Source organism: Crocodylus siamensis, chromosome 2, assembly GCF_052110815.1.
Source record: "Crocodylus siamensis isolate JL-2025a chromosome 2, ASM5211081v1, whole genome shotgun sequence".
NCBI lineage: Eukaryota > Metazoa > Chordata > Crocodylia > Crocodylidae > Crocodylus > Crocodylus siamensis.
Genome location: NC_143396.1, coordinates 292623337 through 292648321, shown reverse-complemented (window position 1 = coordinate 292648321; position 24985 = coordinate 292623337). Strand labels below are relative to the sequence as shown.

The following is a 24985-nucleotide window of genomic DNA, read 5'->3' as shown; positions in this document are numbered from 1 at the left end:
AATGGGCTGCAGAGTATTTTAGCAACCTCTTGTAATACAAGGACATCCCACTGCTACTTTCCAGATGCTCAGCAGAAATATTTGACTGTTTCTGCCATTTCTTCGTCACTTCTGGGGCACATGGCTTATGGGGAGAGGCTGAGGGAACTGAGCTGATTTAGTCTGCAGAAGAGAAGACCGAGGGGGATTGAATAGTGGCTTTCAACTCCCTGCAGGCTGGTACCAAAGAGGATGGAGCTGGGCTGTTCTCAGTGGGAGCAGATGACAGGACAAGGAGCAATGGGCTCCAGTGGCAGCAAGGGAGATTTAAGTTAAATATGAAGAAAACTTCCTCACTAGGAAGATGGTGAAACCCTGGAACAAAGTACCTAGTACCCCGAGAGGTGGTGGACTCTCCATCCTTGGAGGTGTTTAAGACCCAGGTAGACAAAGCCATGGCTGGGATGATGTAGATGGGGCTGGTCCTGCTCTGAGCAGAGGGTTGGACTAGATGTGACCCCCTGAGGTCCCTTCAACCCTCATTGTCTGTGATTCTATGATTTATACATTACTGTTTTTATATCATAAGCAGCCTATATTATTGATAGTTTAAAAAAAAAATCTAGTATATTTAAGTGGAAAGATTTTTTGTTTTGTCTTGAGCACTGGCTTTCCCCCTCTTTCCCTACCCTGATGCCTTTAGTTTCCCTTCAGATTGTTTTACATTTTTTTAACTTGTTGTATAATGATTAGAAAAATGTAGGGCTAGGACTTCAAGAACTCATGCAGTTCATTCCCCTCTGCTGAGGCAGGATCAAGTATGGCATGCTAGTGTTTTCTGTTTTACATTTTGCTGTATATAACTGCTTGCCACTTACCAGTGAGTCATGTTTGTTGTTGTTGTTGTGTTTTTGTTATTTTTTAAACTAAAGTTGTCCTAAAAATTGATGGTGGAACTGTAGCTTTTGGTCCACTCAAACTCTTCTTAAAATGTAATGTTTACAAAACTTGCATTCAATAGGGAATTTTTTATTTTAATTAAAAAGCATATAGCTCTTCATTTGGAATTAAAACAATGCCTTAATTTGCCATAAAATATCTTGGATCATTCAGACGATGTGTTTCCGTAGCTGAACCTTTTGTCTGCTCTTAGTGATGTTGATATTTTTATGTCATTTATTCCTAAATAATTAATATAACCTGCTCTGACACATTTTGGACATGGCTAGATAGAAATCTAATAAATAAATGGCTAATAGAAGAGAATGATGTAACGCTGATAATACAATTATTTTTTCGTATGACCAAAGCGGTGTCCATATCTTTATCTTTGTGTGCTTTGGCATTTTTGACAATTTGAGAGCTCTTGGCCATAAGAGATGTTACCAGGGATCACTATGTGGAAGTACCTCTCGCCAGTCCCGCTAATAGGAATGATATCCTGAAAAATGGCTAGAAGGGATCTAGAGGACTGAAAAGTAAAATCCTTCCCCCCCTGCCATTCAGGCTCTCCCTCTGCTCCTGCCCTTCTTGGTTCCCCTGATTTCCCTCCCCCCCCCCCCCCCAACCTCCTGCTTACTTGTGGCTGTCTGCGCTCTCTGTTCTGGGGAAGCAGGCAGGGAAGGGTTAACCTGCCTGCCCAGTCCCTATTGCCCCCACTATGGAGGCTCTGCTCTTCTCCTGGCTGAGCCCAGCCCAGAGAGCAGCAGCAGTGACAGTAATGCCTTAGTAGGGAGGTTAACCCTTCACTACCTCCTGCCCCTGGATAGGCTGAGCAGTGTTTACCTAACGGGTAGCCAAGAGTGTCTACATCTTAGCGTGATATGACCTGGGTGCCATGGATCACAGATAATGCTGCTCTGAAGTGGCTTAACTTTGAGTCATCTAATGAGTGCTTAAAACTAGTTTCAGTGAAGTCATTAAGAAATGCAGGAGTTGCCCAGCATTACCAAGTAACAAGGCCCAAAGTGTAAATCAAAGTGTCACTGCTCTCTCGTACAGAAGACATCCCTATGAAGCAGTCTTCTACATAACGGGGATGTCTACATGTGAAATTAATTTGATTCAATACAGCCTGGTGCAGGTCATGCTGGAGTCTGTTGTTTCTTGGCTCAGCTTTTACATGTGCACCTAGGACCGTAGCACATTGAGCCAGGTTGGAGTAGCCCCAGCTGGGAGACATAGGGTGTCAGCCTGCCAGCCCGGGGCTCCTTTGACCCATCTCAACGTGCTGCAGCAGGGCTGGCTGGGGCATGAGTATGCTGCAGTGCAGATCTTGCCAGCAGGCAGCCCCACATTGTAGCACCCTCATGCCCCAACCAACCCCAGTCACCATCTCCCTGTGGTGGATTAAATAGCTCCGCTGTAGGACAGCATTTGTGTTGGGCAGTACTATCCTATGGCACAGTTAATTAATTTACTCAGACCTAATAGCACTGCTTGTGTATGTGATGACGCTTTACTGCGGAGCTAATCGGGCAGCTCTACAAAAAGCATCTAGTCTAGATACTCCCAAGATGGTCCCTTTTATGATGGGTGAAGTATAACTGGGGCAAGTGATTCTGCATTGGTTGGATCCATATTTCTGTTACATCCCCTAAATTATGCAGCAGTGTATTATGATGTGTGCATTTCACCAGGCATTTCTAAATGGAGGGCATTATTAATATACATCAGATTTCCCTGTAGATTCCCGAAACCAAAGCTCTCGCATTGTCCTGCAGGCCACAGCAGGTTTATTTTGTTTTAAACAGTTTATGTTTGGATTTCTGTCTGTGTGAGCGTTTCCAGATTTCTGAAGGGAATTACTTCCAATATAGTACTTAGCATGTCTTTGCCATCTGGGTTTTCACTTTTATTTGGTTCAATCCAAAGATTAAAGACTGACAAATTGGACCTAATGGTGGTATAAATCCCTGTGGAAAACACACTTCCATGATTCTTTTTTATTATTAATATATTTTTTCAGCTTAATAAACTGATAAACTTGTACAACACTTGGGGACTAGTAACAATACCCTCTTAATCATAGATTCGTAGATTCATAGATGTTAGGCCCTGAAGGGACCTCAATAAATCGAGTCTGCCCCCCTGCATAGGCAGGAAAGTGCTGGGTTCAGATGACCCCAGCCGGATGGCCATCCATCCTCCTCTTGAAGACCCCCAGGCTAGGGGAGAGCACCACCTCCTTTGGGAGCCCATTCCAGACCTTGGACGCCCTAACTGTGAAGAAGTTCCTCCTCATGTCCAGTCTAAATTTGCTCTCTGCTAGTTTATGGCCATTATTTCTTGTGACACCCCCCCCCCCCGGGACACCTTGGAGAGCAGAACCCCACCAATTCCTTTCTGCGCCCCCATGGTGAATTTATCGGCAGCCACAAAGTCGCCTCTCACCCTTCTCTTGCGGAGACTGAAGAGGTCCAGTTGCCCTCGTCTCTCCTCGTAGGGCTTGGCCTGCAAGCCCTTAACCATGTGAGTGGCCTCCTCTGGACCCTCTCCATGTTGTCCACATCCCTCCTGAAGTGCGGTGCCCAAAACTGGACGCAGTACTCCCGCTGTGGCCTGACCGGCGCCTGATAGAGGGGAAGTATCACCTCCTTGGCTCTGTTTGCCATGCCTCTGCTGATGCACGATAAAGTGCCGTTAGCTTTGCTGATGAGTTTGTCACACTGACGACTCGTGTTCATCTTGGAGTCCACTAGGAGTCCGAGATCCCTTTCCGCTTCCGTGCCACCCAGCAGGTCATTTCCTAGGCAGTAGGTGTGCTGGGCAGTTTTCCTCCCTAGGTGCAACACTTTGCATTTCTCCTTGTTAAATTGCATCCTATTGTTTTCTGCCCATTTGTCCAACCTGTCCAGGTCTGCCTGTACTTGTTCCCTGCTCTCCAGTGTGTCAACTTCTCCCCACAGTTTTGTATCATCCGCAAACTTGGACAGAGTATACTTCACTCCCTCGTCCAAGTCGCTGATGAAGACATTGAAGAGTATCGGCCTCAGGACTGAGCCCTGCGGGACCCCACTGCCCACTCCCTTCCAAGTTGATACCGACCCATCCACCACCACTCTCTGGGTACGACCCTCCAGCCAATTCTCCACCCACCAGACTGTGTAATCATCCAAGTCACAGCCTCTTAACTTGTTCACCAGTATGGGGTGGGATACCATATCGAAGGCCTTCCTGAAGTCTAAGTAAATGATATCTACCCCTACTCCTGCGCCCAGGTATTTTGTAACCTGGTCATAAAAAGAAACTAGATTAGTCAGGCATGATCTACTTTGCTATGAACCCGTGCTGGTTTCCCCTCAGCATAATTTTCCCTCCTGGGCTCTCACATATATGAGCCTTAATAATCTTTTCAAAGACTTTGCCAAGGATGGAGGTGAGACTGACTAGCCTATAGTTGCCTGGATCCTCCCTCCTCCCCTTCTTGAAAATAGGGACCACGCTGGCCCTTTTCCAGTCCTCTGGAACTTGTCCCGTGCGCCACGAGTGCTCAGATATTCTTGCCAGTGGCTGTGCGACGATATCGGCCAGTGCCTTCAGTACCCTCGGATGCAGCTCGTCCGGGCCTGCCGACTTAAACGCATCCAGTTTTCCAAGCGACTCTGCACCATCTCAGGGTCAACACCTGGTAGTCTGGTGCCCAGCTGCTGCCTCTCTACGAACCCATTGTGAGACTTGTCTTGCCCCTCGTTTAGGAACACTGAGGCAAAGACCTCATTGAGGAGTTCAGTCTTGTCCCCCCTGTCTGTCCCCCCTTTTGCCCATTCAGTAGTGGTCCTATTCCACCCTGGGCTTTCCTTTTACTCCCTATGTATCTGAAAAACAATTTTTTGTTATGTTTGTCATGTTTAAAAAAAATCAAACTTTTGACTTTCTCTTGCACTGCAGGTGAAGGGAAATGCACCTTGTAGATAGACAAAAGCCAGATCTGTCTTCGTTGCCCTGTGATGATAATTCCTTCTTCCTTGTCCTCTTCATTTTTAATTGCCCTGTGAGATCTAAAGTCAATAGCTTCACATCCAGACTGCTGAACTGTTTGCTTCTTTGAGTGCTGGTGGAAGAAGTGCATATAACAGTTTTAAACAATTAAAAATATCTGTTGGGGTTTTGGAATATAAATGTCTGGCTATTCAGCTATACGTTGAACTCATGATGCCAAGAAAGTCTGGGCGACATGGCATTCATGTCTTTTTTTTGTTTTTTGTTTTAATCAGCTGGCTTTTAAAATGGCCTCCTTGAGTGTAATGAATGTGACAAGTTGCCATTTCTGGGTTGTAATAACCTGTAGCAAGTACCTGGTAGCTTTATGAGAACACATTTTGTATTCTAGTGGCAGCTTTTGTGTTGCCTAACCAAAATGCCTTATGTAATAATCCAGCGAAACATTTCTCTAACCCAGCACAATAATAGAAACACACTCTCGAACGCTCAGTGAAATCTCATAACAATGATAAGCATTATTTTGTCTTATATTAGTACCACGTCTGCTGCTTTAATGCAGCTGGAGAGAATTTCCACCATTTCTGGCTCAAAAGAATCAGTCATTTTCTGCTGCGAAAATTTCCCGTTACTGGAACTGTAGAAATGGCTTGGCAGAGATGTTACCTCTGTGCAGTCCTGCACTAAGTTGGATTTGATAGTCAATAGTTGTACCAATGAGCTCAAACACAGCATAGATGCGCAGTAAAAAATAAATAAAAAACAGCATTGGCCTCCAAGACTTTGATTCAAATAGGAAAGGCAAAATAAGGAAGTACTGTCACCATGCCCATTTTTGCCATTTAATAGAAGACATAAAGCAAAAGGAGATTAGAAATTAGATGCAAAAAAGGGCTTAATCCCACTGTAGTTCAGTGCCACAGCACCTAATATTGAGCGTCTGGTCCATGGCGTGAAATCCAGACTTCTGTTAGACACTCCAACTCCTTATGCAGTAGTTGGAGAGAGGTGTGTCCACAATCCTGCATCTCTATCAAGCTTAGACGTATGACTCAGGACTTAAGAGAGGTGCTCTGGTGCCTTTATACATTTATTTAATGGTTGCAGCCCTTGCCCCCTCAACACGCCCCCCCTCCAAAAAGAAACACAAAACCTCTGCCTAGGCACATGCATTGGAGGTCTGGGTGACCTCTCGTGTATACACCATGATCCAGAAGGATCAACAGTTGCCAAACAGCTCTTGTCCTTGGCAAGAAATGCAAGGACCCATGTTTCATCTTCTTTTTAGCCCAAGGTGGTTTAAACCTACATCTTGTGTATCCTAGGAGGGTGCCCTAACCACCAATGTAGAGATGTATAAATGGCTCCGATAGGACATCTATGCCTATGGACAGACGTGAATTTGGGTCTTGTGAAGCCAGGAAGAGAGGACAATAGTGAGCACGGCTGTGTATAGTGGGCAGTGTACTCTCTCAGGGTAGAGGGTGTTTGATAGACTCTTAAGTGATGTGCCCAAGGTCATACTGTAAGTCTAGGCCAGAGCTCTGAATTGAACTCCGATCTCTCCAGTGCAGCAGGGCATTTTGGGGGACATTGTTTCCACACACCTGAATATACCCTCTCTCTCCACATTGGGCTAACTACTGTCATGTTTTGCCGGTATCATCTGATGATAATAAGTAGTATTCATCTGTATTATTCACACGTTTGTAGGTAACGTGGTATTCGGTGTAAGACGTGTTTTTTTTATGTTTAGCAATCTAGCCAGAGGTAGAAATTTATTGTGTTGCTTATAGTCAGCTTTGGGGACAAAGCTCTTCCCATTTGATAGGGGCTGAGCTAATATCATTAGACTAGTAGGAAATCAAATTTTGGGAATGCTTACCTAGAATAAAATGAGTATCAAACGGTGGCCTGGTGCATAGAAAAGATAACATTATTAACGCATGCATCAGAGAGATGTCAAACTTTGGAAGAAAAGCATCTGCCTGGACCAGTGGAGGCCGAGTTATAAATGACCTGGGCAGCCCGTGTGTGGCACATGACAGCTCAGGGAGTGGGCAGGGAGCAAAACAGCAGATAGATCAGGAAGTGGAGAGGAAGGCAACGGATTGGACAGGAAGCACAGGGAAGGAAGCAGAAAGCAGAGCAGTGGATCAGGCAGAGAGCAGAAAGCAAATTGGGAAGAGGAAGGTAACTGGAGTGTAGGAAGGCGCAGCTAATTTGGGGAATGCCTGCCAAAAGGCTGGTCCCCACTGGGCTAGACAAACGTGGCCTGTTGGAAATGGAAAGAGAAGAGTCGGGGTGAGACAGGGTAGTTCTTCAGCACAGGGCCAGCCTTATTCTGACAGATTCGAGCACAAGTTCTTTGATTTAGCATGTTTGAAAACCCTGTAAGTAATTGTCATGATTTATTCTTGAACTGGCAGTCTAAGCGAACCAGTGCTCCGTACACCCGCAGTGCGTGAAACACTCGGTGGTTCATGGGGGGTATAGGAGGATCCCGATGTTTTGGCCTTGAAGTCTAAGCAAGTTAATTTCTGTCTTTTATTCTCAATTTGGATGAATGGGAGGACATAAAATTTCAGCTGTCTCACCTCTTTTCAAATATTACTGTAATATAAAATAACCTTTACAACAAAAATGAAATCTCATTATAAAATGTCATCCTAATTCAAACCAACTGTTTCATAATTTGTTTCTGTAATATTAGATTAAATGTTTTTTTCGGAGTAAAACTAGAGTAACATTTATTTAAAACGTGTGCAACATTACCAAGAATTACTTTGTAGATGTGTAGACATTGTTTTGTTTTTCTGGGGGGGTCTTTAAAAAAAAAAAAAAAAAAGCTTCCTCCAGTATAAGCACAGCCAGTGTTGTTATTACTCAAGTCAAACTGTGATTCTTTAAAGAAGAATTTATATAAAGTAGCTATTTTTTACCATGGGCATTTGAAGCATGTTAGTCTATGTAGGTTTGGTAATCAGAGTTGGCTATGAATGGGCTCACTTCAAATTTCTCTTTTGGGTATTTGCTTATACCTCTGACGATCCCTGTCTTTTTTTGGCACCTATAGACCCCAGTTATGCAAAATGTACATTCGAATAACTATATTTTCCTACACTGGAATAAGCACCATCCTGGAAATATGCCTAACTTGAATCATGTGAATTCATCCATTAACATTAATGTGATTACTAACATGCTAAAATTTACTGAGACAAGTTTCAGTACCTTGCTGCATCAAGGTCCCAGGTCTTTCCTATGAGTTCAGTGTGATTGCTCCCATGTGCAAAGTTATGTATACAGTCCTTTGGGATTGTTGTTTATAGATAAGTAATTCATTTTAGAATTATTCAAAAAAATATCGTAGGATTACATCAAAAAGATATTTATGGATTTCTACAACATTTTAACAAGAAGTGTGCCAGATTTATGCCCGTAATTAGTGTGGGCAGGGAAGTCAAGTGGTGATAGCTGTATATAGATAATTGAGCACTGCAAGTATGCGGAGACTGTTCGAATGCACAGCTAGAAAAACAGTCCAGGCAGATTTGGGGCGTGTTTTGATGTCTTGAAGGCCAAATTTGGAGAGGCAGCCTCCCACTGGTTCTTAGATGCTGCATTAATACAACTTTTACCCGTTGCCAACTGTGACTAGAAAATTGTCAGCAAATTAGTTGTGGGTGGAAAAAAAGTGCAATATAAGTTAGCAAAAATGATTATTTTTGTTGTTACTAAAGCCAGCTTCTCAACATACAGTGAAAGAAGCCCGCAGATAAAGGAAGCCTCTCCTCCCTTGGCAGGTTATAGAGGGGAACACCAGGCTGGAAGAAACCCTTAGAGCATTTAATCCAGCCCCTGTGTTCATAGGCATTTATCTCAGGAATTTGGGTATGAAGGGACCTCAGGAGGTCACATCTAGTCCAACCCCCTGCTCAAAGCAGGAGCAGCCCCAACTACATCATCCCAGACACAGCTTTGTCTAGTCAGGTATTAAATGCCTCCAAGGATGGAGATCCCACCACCCCTCTGGGTAACCAGTGATTTACTACTTTCCTAGTTAAAAAGCTTTTCCTGATATCCAACCTCAACTTCCCTTGCTGCAGCTTGAGCCCATTGCTCCTTGTCCTGCCATCTGCCCCCACTGAGCACAGCCCAGCTCCATCCTCTTTGCAGCCCCCCACAGGGAGGTGAAGGCTGCTATTAAATCCCCCCTTGGTCTTCTCTTCTGCAGACTAAATAAGTCCAGTGCCCTCAGCCTCTCACAACACAGGAAGGCAAAACCCCACAGTTGATGCCAGTCTGATGGTGAAGGTATAATTCCCTCCTGACCACAAATATGTGATCAGTGTGATGCTGAGTGGCAGAGCAAGACCCTCTCTTCAGGATGCTTCTCTGAGTTTAACAAACTCAGCACAATTATCAGTATGTTCCAGTCAAAAGCTTCCAGCTCTATCTGTAGCCAACATCTCAATGCTTCAGAAGAAGGGGAAGAAAAAAAAAAGATTAAGATTAAAAAAAAAAAATGTTTTAAAAAATAAGAGATTTAAAAAAGCACCTTTCCAAACCCATCATAATGCTTTCCTGGCCCTAACTGGTGTTTTGGGGGCAGGCGTTGCCAGAAACCTCCCATGGTACAGGAGATGTACCTATAAGTTTCAACCTGGGGACTAACAGCACAACTCCAACAATGTTTTAGAGCCAAAACTCCATCTTATCTCACCATCTCTGCCATTAACTTATCCAGCTGCATCTTAAACTGGTTCAGCATCTCTCTCCCCATTACCTAGCAAAGGGAAACCATCTCAAAACGTTGGTTGTTTAGGCGTTTTCTTTGAGTTTGCAATCTAATTGTATCTGCAGTCCGTGGTACACCTACACAAGATGTTTACTGTGACGCTGCCTAATTAACTCCACAGCCAGATCTCAGCGTCCACACGTGGAGCCCAGTTAGGTTGCAGGAAATGAATTAACTCCGCCGCAGGTTAGTACTTGTAAACACAAATCCAGTCCTGAAGTGGAGTTATTTAGTGCACAGCAGTGCACATGTAGACACTGGCTGGGGCACAAGGGGGCTTCAGTGCGGGGGCTGCCTGCTGGCTAGCCCTGCACTGGAGCACCCTCATGCCCCAGCCGGCCTCTCTGCAGCACATTAGGCTGGGCTGGAGCAGCCCCGGCAGGCTGACCCCCCAGACCACCTGCCAGCCAGGGCTGCTCCACATATAAACGCCACACCCAGGAGCAATAAACTCCAGCTTGATAAGCCCCAGAGTTTATTGCTCTGTGCAAATTGCTCATGTAGATGCACTCAGTGTGTAGCCATTTGATCTTGTGTTTTGTTTTTTCCCCAGCCTAAAAAGCTCCTTCTCTTCCTTCATATTTGCTTCATGAATATGCCCGTTAAGAGGGGATGTACACCCCCCTCAAGCTCTGTTTTGCTAACCTACACAAGCTAAGCCCCTTTAATTTTCTCTGATAAGAAAAAGTCCCCATTCTCTTCTGTTGGGCCTATTTTGACCTCCTCCCAGTGACCAGAACCACCATACAGTATTGCAAACAGGGTCTCGCCAGTATGTTGTGCCATGACACTAGTACTTCCTTGCCTCTACTGCAAATACCCCATCTACTACTTGCTAAGATTGTGTTTGCTTTTTTTGTTTTGTTTTGCTTTGTTTTTTGTTTTTGTTTTTTACAGCTATGTTGCATTAATGGCTCATGGTCATCCTGTGATGAACTACCAGCCCCCACATGCCTCTTCTTCTCAAAACGTCTCTAGTCTATGCAGTGCCATTTATAGCTCAAGCCCTTGTTACTGGTCCCTGGCTTTGCACTTCATCCTATTAAACTTCATTTCAGTTCATTCCTCAGTACTCATCTAGTCTTTTTCTATATTGGAAGCACCCCTCAGCTTAGCATCATCTACACATTTCATGAAGATGCATCTGGCTCCAGTGCCAGGGTTGCTGATGAACTCGTTAAGCAGGATGGGAACGCGTTAGGTAGCATCTCTCCACTCAGATAACTCACCCTCCAAAATAACCTGCCTTTGAACTGGCTCTTTTTCCACCTCGTAATTATGACCTTGATCCCTGTCCTTTCCAGATGGGCCAGTAATGGTCTACTAGGCAAAATATCAAAAGCAGTAGCCTTAACCAAGAAGCTCATTCCTTGTCACAGGAAGATTAGTGTGACACGATCCTCCTCTGATAAGCCCCCTGTTGTGTTTTGTCCCATTTTCCATTTCTTTCCAAATCTTTAACTGTTTCCTTTGGTATCTGTTATACAACTTTCCCTCTATTGAAAGCAAGCTAAAAATCATAGTCATTATCTGTTAACTTTTTATTCTTTGCTTTTTTTTGGTATACTCCAGGGGCATCCTCCCCCCCCCCCAACCCCAAACTCCTTTTTCAAACATGAAAGCCCTGCTTTTCTTTTGGGGTGGGAGTTCATTTCAATTGCTGCTGAAGAAGCAATTATAAGAAATGTATCTTGTATAGGAGTTAGCAGTACCCAGAGCCTCCTTTTCAATTTAATAGCTAGAAATAGAAGGAAAATCTTCCTTAAAACACTCTGCTTTATTACTTTAAAGCAGTGGCTATTTGCTGTTGTGGGCCGCACTTGAAGCTCTCAGTGTGTTACCTGCACCGCATATGCACAACTTACTCCCCATGTATCCATTTAACAGGATGTCACATGAGCCACAGCAGTGTGTTGATTGGGCTGGTGCCATGGGTTGAGAACCCCTGCTTTAAAGAAACATGGATGCATTTGCGTGAGCCATCGAGGAATGAGTAAGGGTTCAGCTTTCCACAAAATAACAGGAAACCACTGGCATGATGTGTATTTAAAACAGCTGGACTATTCCTGATACTTGACAAATGTTATTTTATCTGAGTAAGATTTTAAAAAAGGACAAGGAAATCTGGAAAAAAAAATGAAAACGTGAAAATGAAAGTGTTGAATGAAATACCAACTAGATAACAATAATGTTTTTTAATGTTATTGTCATACGCTATTATATTATTATAACACCTAGGAATATCACCACGCACCAAAACCTCCTTGGGCTCAGGGCTGTACAAGGATAGACCGACACAAAACAATTGTCCCTAAAAATCTTCCAGTCCATTTTCAAAGATTGGGCGAATGACACCTGTGTTGTGAGACTTGCCTGCTGTTTTCCAAGAAGATCTGAACTTTCACCTGCCTGCAAATTGCATGTCAATACTTTAGCCACTCTATAATCCGTGACTACATCTGGGTTGTTTCTCTGTTTCCAGATCTGGATGATCCAATAGTGACAGTTCATCAGAGCATAGGGGAAGCAAAAGAGCAGTTCTACTATGAGAGAACAGTGTTTCTCAGGTGTGTTGCCAACTCCAATCCGCCCGTTCGGTACAGCTGGCGGCGTGGTCAAGAGGTATTGCTGCAGGGGTCCGACAAAGGAGTCGAAATTTATGAGCCCTTCTTTACCCAGGTAGGAATCGAGGTACAGTATTTCTTTTTTTTTTTCCCCCCTTTACACAGTGCTTTCAACTTCACTTCCATCTTAAACATGAACCCACTAGGAAAGAAATTCCCTCCTTCCATTTCAAACTGTGTGTGTGTTGCTGTACCCTGCCCACAGTTCTTCTCAACATGTCTGTTATATATGGCAGAGGTTTTCATCAGGTTGTTTCGTTTTACGCGTAAGAGCTGGAGGGAATGAGAAGCCAGATGCCATGTAATACAGTGAGAGCTTGGGATCTAATCCCTTGAAACTCCCCTCCTGCCAGTGAAGATCATAGGGAAGTAGGGCTGGAAGGGACCTCACAAGGTCATTTAGTCCAGCCCGCTGTGCAGGGCAGTATCGTCTCTGGCTGGATCATCCCAGCCAAGTCTGTCCAACCAACTCTTGACCATTTCCAAGGATGTAGATTCCAGATGTTTTCTAGGCAGCCTGCTCCAGTGCTTGACTACCCTCGTCCTCCCCCTTGCCATCCTAAATTTTCTCTGCTACAGTCTGAGGTCATTGTTCCTAGTCCTCTCCCCTGTGGTCACAGAGAAAAGCCCATCTCCACCCTCTCTCTAATGGCCCTTCAGTTATTTAAAGACTGGTATCAAATCCCCTCTCAGTCTTTCCTTCTCCAGGCTAAATAACCCTAGTTCTTGCAGCCTTTCCCAATACATCTGATTCCCTGGCCCCTAATCATTTTCTGTTGCTCTGTGCTAGCCTTTTTACAATCTCTTGTTGGGGTTGGACTCCATGATCTTCTGAGGTCCCTTCTAGCCCTAATGTCTATGAAATCTGTCCACATCCTTCTTGAGGTGTGGGACCCAAAACTGGACACGGTACTGCAGGTGAAACCCCTTCAGTGCTTAATAGAGCAGAAGAAACAATTCCCTTGATTTACAAGTGACATTCCTGTTGGTACAACCCAGGATGCTGTTGGTTTTTTTGCAACAAGAACACCCAGTTGGTGCAAGCTGAGCTTATTGCAACCCCCAAGTCATCCTCTACAGTACCACAGTCTAGCCAGTCATTCTCAAGTTTGTGTATGCATTCTTCCATCCAAAGTGCAGAACTTTGCACAATTTCCCCCAAAGTACTTGCTATTAATGGAGACAAGGTTATCTGAGTAATGTGATTTCAGAGCTGAGTGATTTAAGAGCAGAAGCCCCTTGAAAAGTCCATAATATTTGTGCTCTGTAGTCACTGCGGTTCTTTGTTATCCACCCCAGAGACTAATACTATGGAAGAGGCTCTTTAGCTGGTCAGATACAGTTTGTTTTATTTTTCAGATAATGAAACAGCTGCACAAAAATGGACATTAATTTTCTACCCTGAGATCCTTAACAGGCCCTGTCTGGGTTTTTGTGGTATAGAAGCCAGATGCATTTGAGGACTCTAGTCAAAGGTGTTTTAGACCAGTGGTTTTCAACCTTCTTTGGTTTGTGGACGCCCCAAAAAATTTGAATGGAGGTGTGGACCTCCTTGGAAATTTTAAATGCAGGTGAAGACCCTTTGGATTGTAAGTGTGGGTATTCATATCATTTTGAATGATCACAGACATCTTTCATGGGCCCCTTAGATATAATCTGCAGACCCCCAGGTCTCCATGGACCACAGGTACAAAAATAAGCTTTTAAGCTAAATTCACCCCTCTCTGAATTTTATCCCTTGAGAGCTAAATACCCCGAATGAAAGGGAGTGCCTTTCCTGGGCTGTATGCCAGGTTGGTAATATACCCTACAGGACAGGAGCGTGGATGCTTTTGAGTCTGCGGGAGAGTTGTGCATGCCTATGGGAAATACAGCTATGACCAGTGCCATCAGCATGAAAGTGGCATTAAAAAAAAAAAAGCAGCAGACAGGCAACCCCTAAATTAGGGTAATCTTCCCGAGTCAAATGGATGATTTGTCCTGGAAGGATAAGGGGAAAACTCTACTGGTGTAGGATACACTGGGTTTGGTGTTAGCTCTGTCCATCCTGGGGGAGTCATTTGCCGAAGGCAAGCAGCCTTTTACTTGCTACTTTACTGCCTAGCAGGATGTCACAGTAATGGCTCTTACTGCATGCAATATCTCAGGATTTTGCCCATCTGTCTATTCCTGATTCAAATGCAATTTACGTTGGTATAGAAAACCGATACGGGTTACGCTGGAGTATGTAACCATCTGTCCAGACCCTGAGCGTATATATTTGTATAGTAGTGTTGCAGTGTTGTTACTGTGATGGTCCAGGAAATGTCTCAGAGGCAAGGATTTTTTGTGATGTATTTTATTGAATCAACTGTATATGTGGCAGAGTGGTTGGATAAGCTTTTGAGTATCAAAGGTCCTTCTTCAGGTCTGAGAGAAGCAGATGCATGCTGAGATAAATAGAATCACAGAAAATTTGGGTTGGGAGGGAGCTCAGGGGGTCACATCTAGTCCAACCCCCTGCTCCAAGCAGGACCAGCCCCAACTACAGCATCCCAGGCAAGGCTTTGTCTAGCTGGGTCTTAACAACCTCCAAGGACGGAGACTGGGAAGCCTGCACCAGTGTTTTATTGCCCTCCTAGTGAGAGAACTATCTTCTTAGTGTGAAAATACTAAGAGAAAGCACTTCTATCATATTCTGGAAATATTTTTTATAAGCATGTTCAGAGTAAGTTTTCTATTTTCAAATTATTGTACTACTCCCTAAACACTGATGGCAAGATCAGCAGCAGATATCAGCAGGGGTAACTCCTTTGAAGTCACTGCTGTACAAACATAAGGATCCGACCCTGATGCCATAGCTGTTTTCCAAATGTCCCCAACCTAGCTAGTGTGAAGTGACAGTGCATAGGAAGTGAAATGCTAAAAAAAACTTTGGAAGAAGCTAACGTCTATTGCAATCCTCTTCTCTGATTGTAACTTTTCACCCCTTTTGAATTTTAAGTTTTGTTCCACATTCATCCTTTCCATTAAAGCAGGGGCTGGGAAAATGGAGAAAGGTGGTTTGCTCCAGAGTGTTTCTACTGATGTACGGGTTGTGAGAACCCAAGCTTGTTGGCCATCAAAATGCTCCAATCCAGTTTTTGAATGCATTTTTATTTTTTGAAGACAGTAGAGCAATCCTTGTCCAAAAGGGAGCAGATCCTGTTTCTTTCAGCCAAACCTGAGTGACAGCAGTTCCAAAAAATAAAAATAAAAAGGTGGCAGGGTGTATTTTCAAAATTCAAAACAACAGTGAGCAAAGCTATAAATGAAAAGCTGCTCAGGAAATCAGTCTCAGAGCAGAGAGCAACCTGCAACTTTCATAAACAATTCTGAGCTAATGATTTGAGAGCACCATCATTTTTGCTTTTTATTATACCTGACAGCTTTATATTGCTAAAATAGCTTGATATTCTACAGAGAGATGGGCAGGCTGAAACCTAGCTGAGATGAGAATTAGATTGGGGTAGTAGAGTTATTGGGCTTCTGAAAGCAATGAGATTATTTTTAATTCACCATGTATGGACTGGGTTAGGGAATCTGTGGTTTGTTTTCTGGGGAAGTGAGCACAGATGTGTAGCTCGGAGTCTTTTGACTGTTTAATTAAAAGTGGGAGGCCCCCTCTGAGGTGGGAATTCTTGACTAATAATGTGGAAATGTTTATTATCATCTCCTTTATGAGATAAGTTCTTAGTGGATGATAAAATATGTCATGTTAAATTACATCCCGCATTTTTCTTAAATATGGTTTCTAAGTCGCAAGGACTGTCCTCCGTACAATTTTTGCCTGTGTTGAAGTAATGAATAAATCAGATTGTCATGTTAATAGTCAGGAGCTTATCCATAACCTTTCTACATTTATTGGAGGTCAGGTTGAATTACTGTATCTTGCTCTGTGTGCACATGAGATGCGATACATGTTTAGAAGAGAACAAAATGTAATTAAAGGTTCAAGCATCATAAATGCCTCACGCATATTCTTGCATAATTGGTTCTCCTGATGGCATGGTAGGAAACGGCAAGGGTCCGTGTGCAGTGGGATATGAGATATTTGGATTTAAAGTGTCTTGAGATATGCCTTTGACAGCCCTTTTCCTGTTGATATGTTTGAGGCTGGATTGTCAGCCTGCTGCAAGGAAAACAAATGCATGCAATGTTTTAACTTTTCTCTGCTATGACAGCCGAAGAAAGAGAGGGAAGAGGGCAGAAAAAGCAATATATCGTATTCACATTTCCACTGTTTGCCCTGTTTCTTTTGACCTTCCTATTTCATTAAGTAATAGAAATCGAAGCATAAGCCACTTGAGTTTAAACATCCCATTATTAAGATGTAACACAGCGATGGCCTGGCATTTTAGGGACCCTGTAACTCAAAAAATAGCTTTCAACTTTGAAAGCATTTCTTTTAGCAATTCAGTCCACATCAAGGATTACTTAACTCAGCTGCTGTGTGAGAAACCTGCATGTGCTCATGGAAAAAACAGCTGAATTACTGGACTTTTTTTTCTTTTTAAACCATAAACTTGCTGCACATTTTTTTTCCTCAGGATTTTCATCCTTGTCATTACATATTGTAATTGCACAGTTCAATTACAGGATTACATTTGCTGTATTTACACTAATTATGTAATTAGGCATAATTAGACTAATTACACAAATCAACTAAAATTATTTTTAACAAATCATGGCAATTCACACAACATAATCCACAATGAAGTTGTGGGATCTGTCCACAATTTCAGCAAGGAATTTCCAGCTCATGCTTAAACATGCAAAACTCGCCATGGACCTGATCTCCATCCGGTTCAGTAAGTTTGTTTCCTTTGCCTAATCTGAAGCCCGCTTGGGTTGGCCTGAATTATCCTATGCTTAAAATAAGTTTTTTTGGCCTGTGTATTTTATTGTTGTGTGCCTCTGGAGGGTCTAATGTGAAGACCGGATACTGCAGATGCTTAAACAGTTTGTCCTTAATTTCAACCTAGCAGCTCGGGTGGGACTAATTGTATGGTATAGTGAAGCCTGGTAGTGCATGTTTGGTACTAGACTCTGAGATTGCTTTTAGGCAAGCACTTCCCTGTCCTAGCCCCATGCACTTTTCTTTTATTTCCTTCACATTTTGCTGATTAAGACATGTACAGGGGTTTTGAGTGTTGCCAGCCCAGTTGGCCATCCCTCCCCTTCTCATTTAACCCTATGCAAGTGATGTGTATGCCTCCCTTTGGTTTAATTAAAACATTACACCAGGTGATATTTTCTACAGTCTAGTGGAAATCTTATAATAAGAGCTGTCTAATGTTTTCTCTCTCTTTCCATGTGTGGTCCCATTCTTACTTAATTTACTCAGAGCTTTTATTCGCGTTAGTGGGACAGGTGAATAATTATGGCGCTTTAACAATATAGGGCTTAGAGCTCATGTGCTTTCATTTGTCTTCTCTGGCCCCTTGCTGAGTGGAAGTTACAGTTCTGTCTCCATCAGGTTTAAAAGCTGCAATAGTCTAGTCCTAAGGCAGCATTGGAGTGGACAGGCTAAATGACTTCACGAGTTCAGCCCCTGAAGAGCAAATCCCTTCCTAGCCCACCTTTGGCAAAGGGTTAATGTTGCGTTTGTGCATGCCCTGGGCATGCTACATGGCAGAGCCTTTCCTTAGTGTAAGGCTAGTAGGGGGGATAGGGCTTTATCCCACTTCAGCTTCTCCCTGGTAGCTGATCCTCTGTGCGCTCTTCCCCCAGAGCAAGTGGAAGCTAAACATCTGTAACTTTGCCGTCTCTTGCACGGAGGGCTCGGGCCATCAGGATTTGTCTTGTCCTTCTGGTTGGCTGGTGTCAGCTCAGATATGCTGGAACTGGGTAGTCTGAAGAGCAGATGCAAAGCTTAAAATATGTTTTTATTTCTGTGCTTAAAATTAATTGCGTATGCATGTTTCAATACAGCTTTATTTTATTTGGTGTATCCGTGGCACACTGTTGTGCTAACTGAAAGAAAATTACCATAAATATGTTATAGTGCTCAAACTGCCATGGGTTTTTATTTTATTTTTTTCCCCCGTCTGCCTTGCTTCACGTTGAAATGTTTTTGTTGTTGTTGCTGCTCCATGATGTCTTTGTTTTTCTTCTCGATTTAAAAGCAAGTCTTTGTGTTTAACAGTTTTTCGGATTTTTTTTTGATCGCATCTGATATCGCTTTGTCAAGGAAACAAACACCTGGATCTTAACTAACAATAGTCTAAGATTTTGCCTACTTTTTTCATTAAAGTTTTTTTTTTCCTTTCCTCCAAATGTTTCTGGTCTTGTTATGCCCAATTCTTATAGCATTTTATATGAAATTCTCCTGCTTAGATACTATAATTTTCTTCAGTTTCTCTTGAAAAGAACTCCTTTATTAAATACTCTGTTTCAGATCATTGCACCATAATTTACATAAATACTGTCTAAAAATAAAATCATTGGGGAAGATGATTTAAAAAGGAAAACAACAGGGTTTTTTAATTTTATGATTTAATTTTTTTTACAGCAGCTTCTGGTTTTTGATTAAGTTGGGGGTAGGGGGGTTCTCAGTGGGGTTACTTTTACCTGATGTGAGGTGCAGTAAACATGATGGCTTCCGAGTTGCTTCTAAAACAAAGGCTTCTTTCCTCTTTCTTCCTTTTTCTTTTTTCTTTTTAAACAGTAAATGGGGACCAAAAAAATCCCACACCGTTGTTTATATGAGACTCTGTGGGCACGTCCACACGTGATGCTAATGGTGCAGTAGACTAGCTCTACTGCTCATTAGTGCAGCACGAAAAAAACTGCTAATGCACTGTAGAATTAGTCTACTGTGCACTGGTGTCATTTAAAAAGCATGTGCCTGCACTAAGGCGCAGTAGGACCAATTACGGAGCATTAGGTTAGTACCGGTGGGCATTTATACACATGCATTTTTGTGCAGGGATGTGCCAGCAGTCCAGCGGGTTGGAGCAGACTTGATCAATCGAGCCTGCTCCGTACATGAGCAGACACGCATTACACTGCAGCACGTGCAGTTTTATAATGACACAAAATGCACATCAATGCACAGAAAACAGTGGTGGTGTGCTTTTGAACTCTAAAGCACCTACGATGCGTTTTAGCTCAACAGTGTCCCACCACCATTTTCTCAGCGCTGATACATATTTTGCTGCTCATACGATGCCGTGAGCTTCAGCGCCTGCCACTGCACCGTGTGCATGTGTAGAAATGCCCTGCAATTACAGGTGCTAAGCTTAATGCATTGTAATTGTGGCGCATTAATGAGCGTGTAGGCGTGCCCTGTATGTGGAAATGGGTTAGTTAAAATCAGCCTTGCGGTCTAGCACCTGCATCTACTTAGCCATCACAGTGCAATGCATGTATCACCTGGAAGTCTGCCTTTTCCTTTGACTTAATCTCTTCCTTACCTGCCCTTTCTAATGTGCACAGGGGGAAACAAAGATTCTGAAACTAAAGAATCTTCGACCTCAGGACTACGCTAATTACAGCTGCATCGCTTCGGTGAGGAATGTGTGCAACATCCCCGACAAGATGGTGTCGTTTAGACTCTCCAATAAAACAGGTATTCTACGTAATAATCCACTCTCCCACTTGAGCCCGCCCTCTACACTGTCTTCCTAAGAAGCAGACTACACAGGATTGTGCTCTCGTTTACAATCTGTATCACTGCAGGCAGCTGCACCGTTGTGCATCTCCACGTGCATTAACACAAATTAGTTAATGAGCATTAAACCTAGTACTTTCATTGTGAGGTACTAGGAAAATGTGCATTAGCTTATCTAAATGCACATTAACTAAAGAGCATGGTTTTTAGCAATTCTTTAATGCACATCAGCAAAAGTGCACGGTTTGTTTGTTTTTAGTGACACTTTAATGCTCATTAAAATAGACTAATGTGCCTTAAAGCACATGTGTAGATGCTCCCAGTATCAGGCTGTGTCTGGAAGAGGTGGGAAGAAGTAGCAAATGGAGATGGAGTGCACCTAGATTACGGATTTTGGCTCAGCCCTTGAGACATGTGGGGCCAGCTATGGATTTTTTACTGGGGTTTGACATTGAGGGAAAATTCAAAAGTTCCCTGATTATTCTTCAGGGCTGTTTTAAAGTCAGTTTATGAAATCAAGTAAGGTTCAACCCGAATAAGGGTATTACAACATAGTGTGGACTCTGGGTAACATGTTTTGGGATCCTTAGAGAGCTGGTCAGGATTTTTCCTTCACAATGTTTTATTACAGCTAGGGAAAAAGTGAAACTTTTCACAGGAGGTTTTGCATTTACCAAACTGTTTTGATTTTATGTTGGGAAAACTGAAGCGATATATTCTGTTTGGGATCTGGTCAACCCTGATGGAAACATTTCAGTGCGCCACATCAACACGGGTTGTACCAAGCCAGCTAGAGGCTCATCCGCATCTCCTCAAGCTCCTTCATTGGGAAATGTAGTTTGTGTTCCCCAGAACTCCATTTTGTACCATCGGGGGCTGCACTGCATATCGTACGATGCATCTCTGTCCTCTACCTGATGGAGAACCATGGTGCATGATGGGATTCCCACAACAGTGGTGAATCATGGGAGAGGAGAGCTGGTCTACCAACAGTTCAACACATCCCCGTTTGATTGTGCAGCTATGCCAAAATGTTTGGACATCTGCACATTGTCAGGGTCTCCTTTAGTAAAGCACGCTGCTACAAATTGAGAGCTGTGAGACACGAACAAAGCTGCCAGTTGAACCTGGATGGAGGTCACCAGGAAGAGCTTAGGTGAAGTGTACTTTTGCATTTAGATTTGCACGTCTTGCATTATTTCTGCTCTCCGGGCTTGGCTTCAGAGTGTTACCCTCAACTCCTTTTGGTATTTCTAATGGAAAAATGGAAGTGACATATGTAGTGTTGTAGCCTAAGGGCGCCGTTCTGTTCAGTAGTCATTGTGTAAAGCACGAAAGGATTCACTGAAATCTGCATGAGCATCCAACCGGGAGGCTGCAGTCACCTTCAGCGTCATGATTAAATAACTACTGCAATGCTTAATTAAGAACTAATGTACTTTTTAATTGACAAGACAGTAAAGTCCTCATTTGCTCTTGTATAACCACATAGAAGTTAAGTAGCATTAGTCTAGATTTATGTAGAAGATCAGACTTTGGTTATATGGGTCCTTACAAATCAGTTTTTGCCTGCATATTTGTTGTCTTTTTAGGTGTGTTCACACATGTGCGTTGTAGAGAGATGTTGACAGGAGACACAAAATCTGAAAAAGGAACAGGGTGGCTATAAAGTGACAGATAAATTGGCCATTTGTATAGGCTCCTGCTATATTTAATTAATGCAAGTGGTTGCAGGTGAATTTCAGGTCAGTCCTTTATTATGCAGTGAAAATGCGTCTTTGGCATTGCCGATGATTGGACTGTTTTTCACGTATCTATTTTCAGGACTAAAAGTGGCAGAAGAGATTTTGTCAAAGGTTATAACAACATTAGAGTTATGATGGATGATAGCACATGACTGCTAATGTTGGTACAAGCCACGGGCTTCCATTATTTTCCTACAATGAATTGGGTTGGTGGGTCCAGAAATGTGTGAGATGTGTAGTGTTTCATGATTTTTCAAGTTTTCTTTGACTGACGGACTCGCTGGCAGAGCTCCCTATTGCAGGGCGTGCTCAGATCAAGGATGCTCAGTCTCGCTGGCTGGCCTGGCACCCAGAGGATGTTCCAGAGTGGTGTAGGGTATGTTATAATGTATGGTGCACCCCTCTTGATCGACCCAACTGATTCATGGACTTTACTGGGCACTGGTGAAGCCTCACTTAGAGTACTGTGCCCAGTTTTGGGCACCTCACTTCAAGAAGGATGTGGACAGATTGGAAAGAGTCCAAGGCAGAAAAACAAAACTATTAGAGGCCTGGGAAGCAGGACTTCTAGGAAAAGGCTGAAACAGCTAACAAGTGGTATCTAATCTGGGAAAGAAGGAGTGCGCATTTGTGGTGCGGGGGAGGAAGGATTTGACAAGTCTTCAAATGCCTGCAAGTTGATTATAAAGAGGGTGGAGTTGGGCTTTTCTCTGTGGTCACAGGAGACAGGACTGGAGCAATGGCCTCAAGCTGCAAAAAGGAAAATTTGGGTGGAAATGAGGAATTTCTGGATTATGAAGGGGTAGTCAAGTATATGACTGGGACTGTTAGGGGCAGTCAGTAATTTCAGTGAAGCAGGCCTGTCATTGAGAAAGTGCAGGTTTATCTTTTGCTGCTGCTTCTGCTGTCATGGGCTCTTTCATCCATCTAAATTCCTGTGCAGACATCTGAGTCGAGAGGCTAATTTGGAGACCATCAGGCACTTCTTTGGGTGAGTATGTAGCCTAGTCTCCTATTAAACACAACCTGCCAGATTAGATCTATGAGCTTTTTGTTTTCCATGTTTAATGCGTCCCATCGCTTATTTGATTGTCTGCCGTGGCATCACCAGAATAACGATCCATTACTGTGTTAGAACCAATAGGAAGTATTGTATGACTGAAACTTTCTGCCTGGTTCTCCTTTAATAATTAGAAAAAATAATTAAGCAGATGCCATCAAACAAACATGCATTCATTAGTATACATCAGACATCATTCAGGTTTAAAGCATTACACATAGGTGCAATTAGGTACATTCACACCCACTTGATCAACACCAATGGCTTAATTGGATCTGTTTTGCATGACTCTGTGTAGTCCTAGACACAACATCATATGCCTGTATGCACAACAGGAGTGGAAGTAAAGTTGGCATTGTCATGCTCTTAATCCAGTTAATGATTTCCTTCCAGCACAGCTCAGCTCTAAAACAGAAATAGAGAGAGGAGCTATAATCAGCTTGCAGGTATACAACTGCTCACAGGCACCCATTATACAGGGGCATTTAGCGATTAGGTTCTTTATTGTCCTATTTGTTTATTAGGTCATTTGTTGTACAATTGTACCTCAAGGCAGGAAACGAGCCCAGAGCCCTTTGTGCTAGGCCCTGTGTGAGCAGACAAAAGCCTGTTCCTTCTGGGTTGAGTTCGCAGTCTCCATAGAGAAGGTGGACAGGGGAAACAAGGTGGAGGGAAAGGAGGCGACTTGCCTGAGACCACACGGTGGGGCAGGGGCAGGGGCAGGAGGAGAATCCAATCTGCTTGACTCCGTACTCTACATGTAGACGGCGCTGCCTCTTCGCAGAACAAAATGTGTAATGTCAGGGCCTTGTTACACAGTAAGTTTAGGCAGCTGCTTGAGCTCTTAACCCTTGAATTGGCCGCGTAGTAACACCTTTAAGTGACTTAAAGCACTTGTTATTTGGTTAAAAGTTGCACCCCTCCACAGATTTATATCTAATGTCCATAACCTTTCTCCTTAAGCAAGATTAAATTGTGGCCACTCTCTAGACCTATTCTATTGAAGTTGAACTCCTCTAGCATCCCATGATTCGGTGGCCTCTCGTGAGTCAGGGCAAGCAGGGACACCAGGATGCAGAGGGGCTAGGCATGCCCAAGTGCCTCACTCCCTGGGGGCGTTGGGCAAAGCGGATGCTGCAGTCCTGGACCCCACGGCCACTGAGACTGGTTTGCTGATTATGCTGGCAGGAGGGGGAGTCAGCGGGGAAGATCGGGCTCCTCAGTGCTCAGGCAGTGCCTGGCCAGCAGCAGTATAGGGGATGAGCTCAGAGGAAAAAAGGATCGACTCCCTTTTTACATAGGCTCCTAATCCTGCCCCTGATCACCAAGTCTCTAGTGGCAAGTCACAATTGTGCAGGTGAATGACAGCCAGAAATGTTTTTTTTGTTTTAAGGTGTGACTGCTTTACTAAGCTGAACAACTCTAAGTGGATTAATATTCATGCAGCTTAAGGCATAAGGTGTAACAAGGCCCTGGGAGCTGTCTCCCCAAAGCATCCCAGCATGGACCCATGTTGCCTGAGGGGCTTAAATGCAGAGATGCACTAAAGCAATAGAAAAGGGCAGACTGTATGTTGTCACAGAGCAGCCGGCACCACCAGAGACTGCCCCCAAGGTGCCTATGCCTCATCCCTTGTTTCTGCCCCCAACCCAGGTCATCATAGCCTACTCATTTATGCATTTTGCCCACTTCCAAGCACTTGTCTCCTAATATCCTGGTCCACCCTAGACTAGGGCTAGATAAATAAATTATTTGCACCCGAAGGATACCGTACAGGGATCATGTACACAGTCTTCATTCTGCTCTATCTCAAGCATGAATTATTGACAGGTAATATTAAAATGCATCTGTTAACAGCCTACGTGTGACTCACTGTTTAATCTTGAGAGCTAGAGAAAGGTGGCTTACTGCTGCTAACTCTGAATGCTCAGATGCACTGGTATGCATGGAGACAAATATGGGAGCCTTTAAACATGGCATTGTTCATTTGAAGGGATTAGGGAGGAACAGCATATATACCCATGGGCGCACTGGGTTTCTGGTTTGACATGCATGAAGTGTCTGCAAAGTGCTGATAGGGTTAAATGGGAAACGAGTATTTCACATACTGAAAGTCTGCATCTCACATCATTTTTGGCTCTAACACGATTAAAAATCAAATGGAAGTTTTGATCTTAATCTACAAAGCTTTCTCAGTGGCAG

General features: G+C 43.4%; 1 protein-coding gene across 2 annotated transcripts in view; it reads left to right on the top strand.

Annotated features, from left to right (window-relative positions):
- Window positions 1–24985, top strand: part of MDGA2 (MAM domain containing glycosylphosphatidylinositol anchor 2) — a 695817-nt gene that overhangs the window by 347408 nt on the left and 323424 nt on the right. The window contains exons 4-5 of one of the 2 annotated variants that reach the window (XM_090034430.1): window positions 12204–12412; window positions 19804–19936. In XM_090034430.1, the coding sequence (XP_089890556.1) occupies window positions 12204–12412; window positions 19804–19936 (342 nt within the window). The remainder of the gene's footprint in view (window positions 1–12203; window positions 12413–19803; window positions 19937–24985) is intronic. The other variant, XM_090034431.1, reaches the window with a different exon arrangement.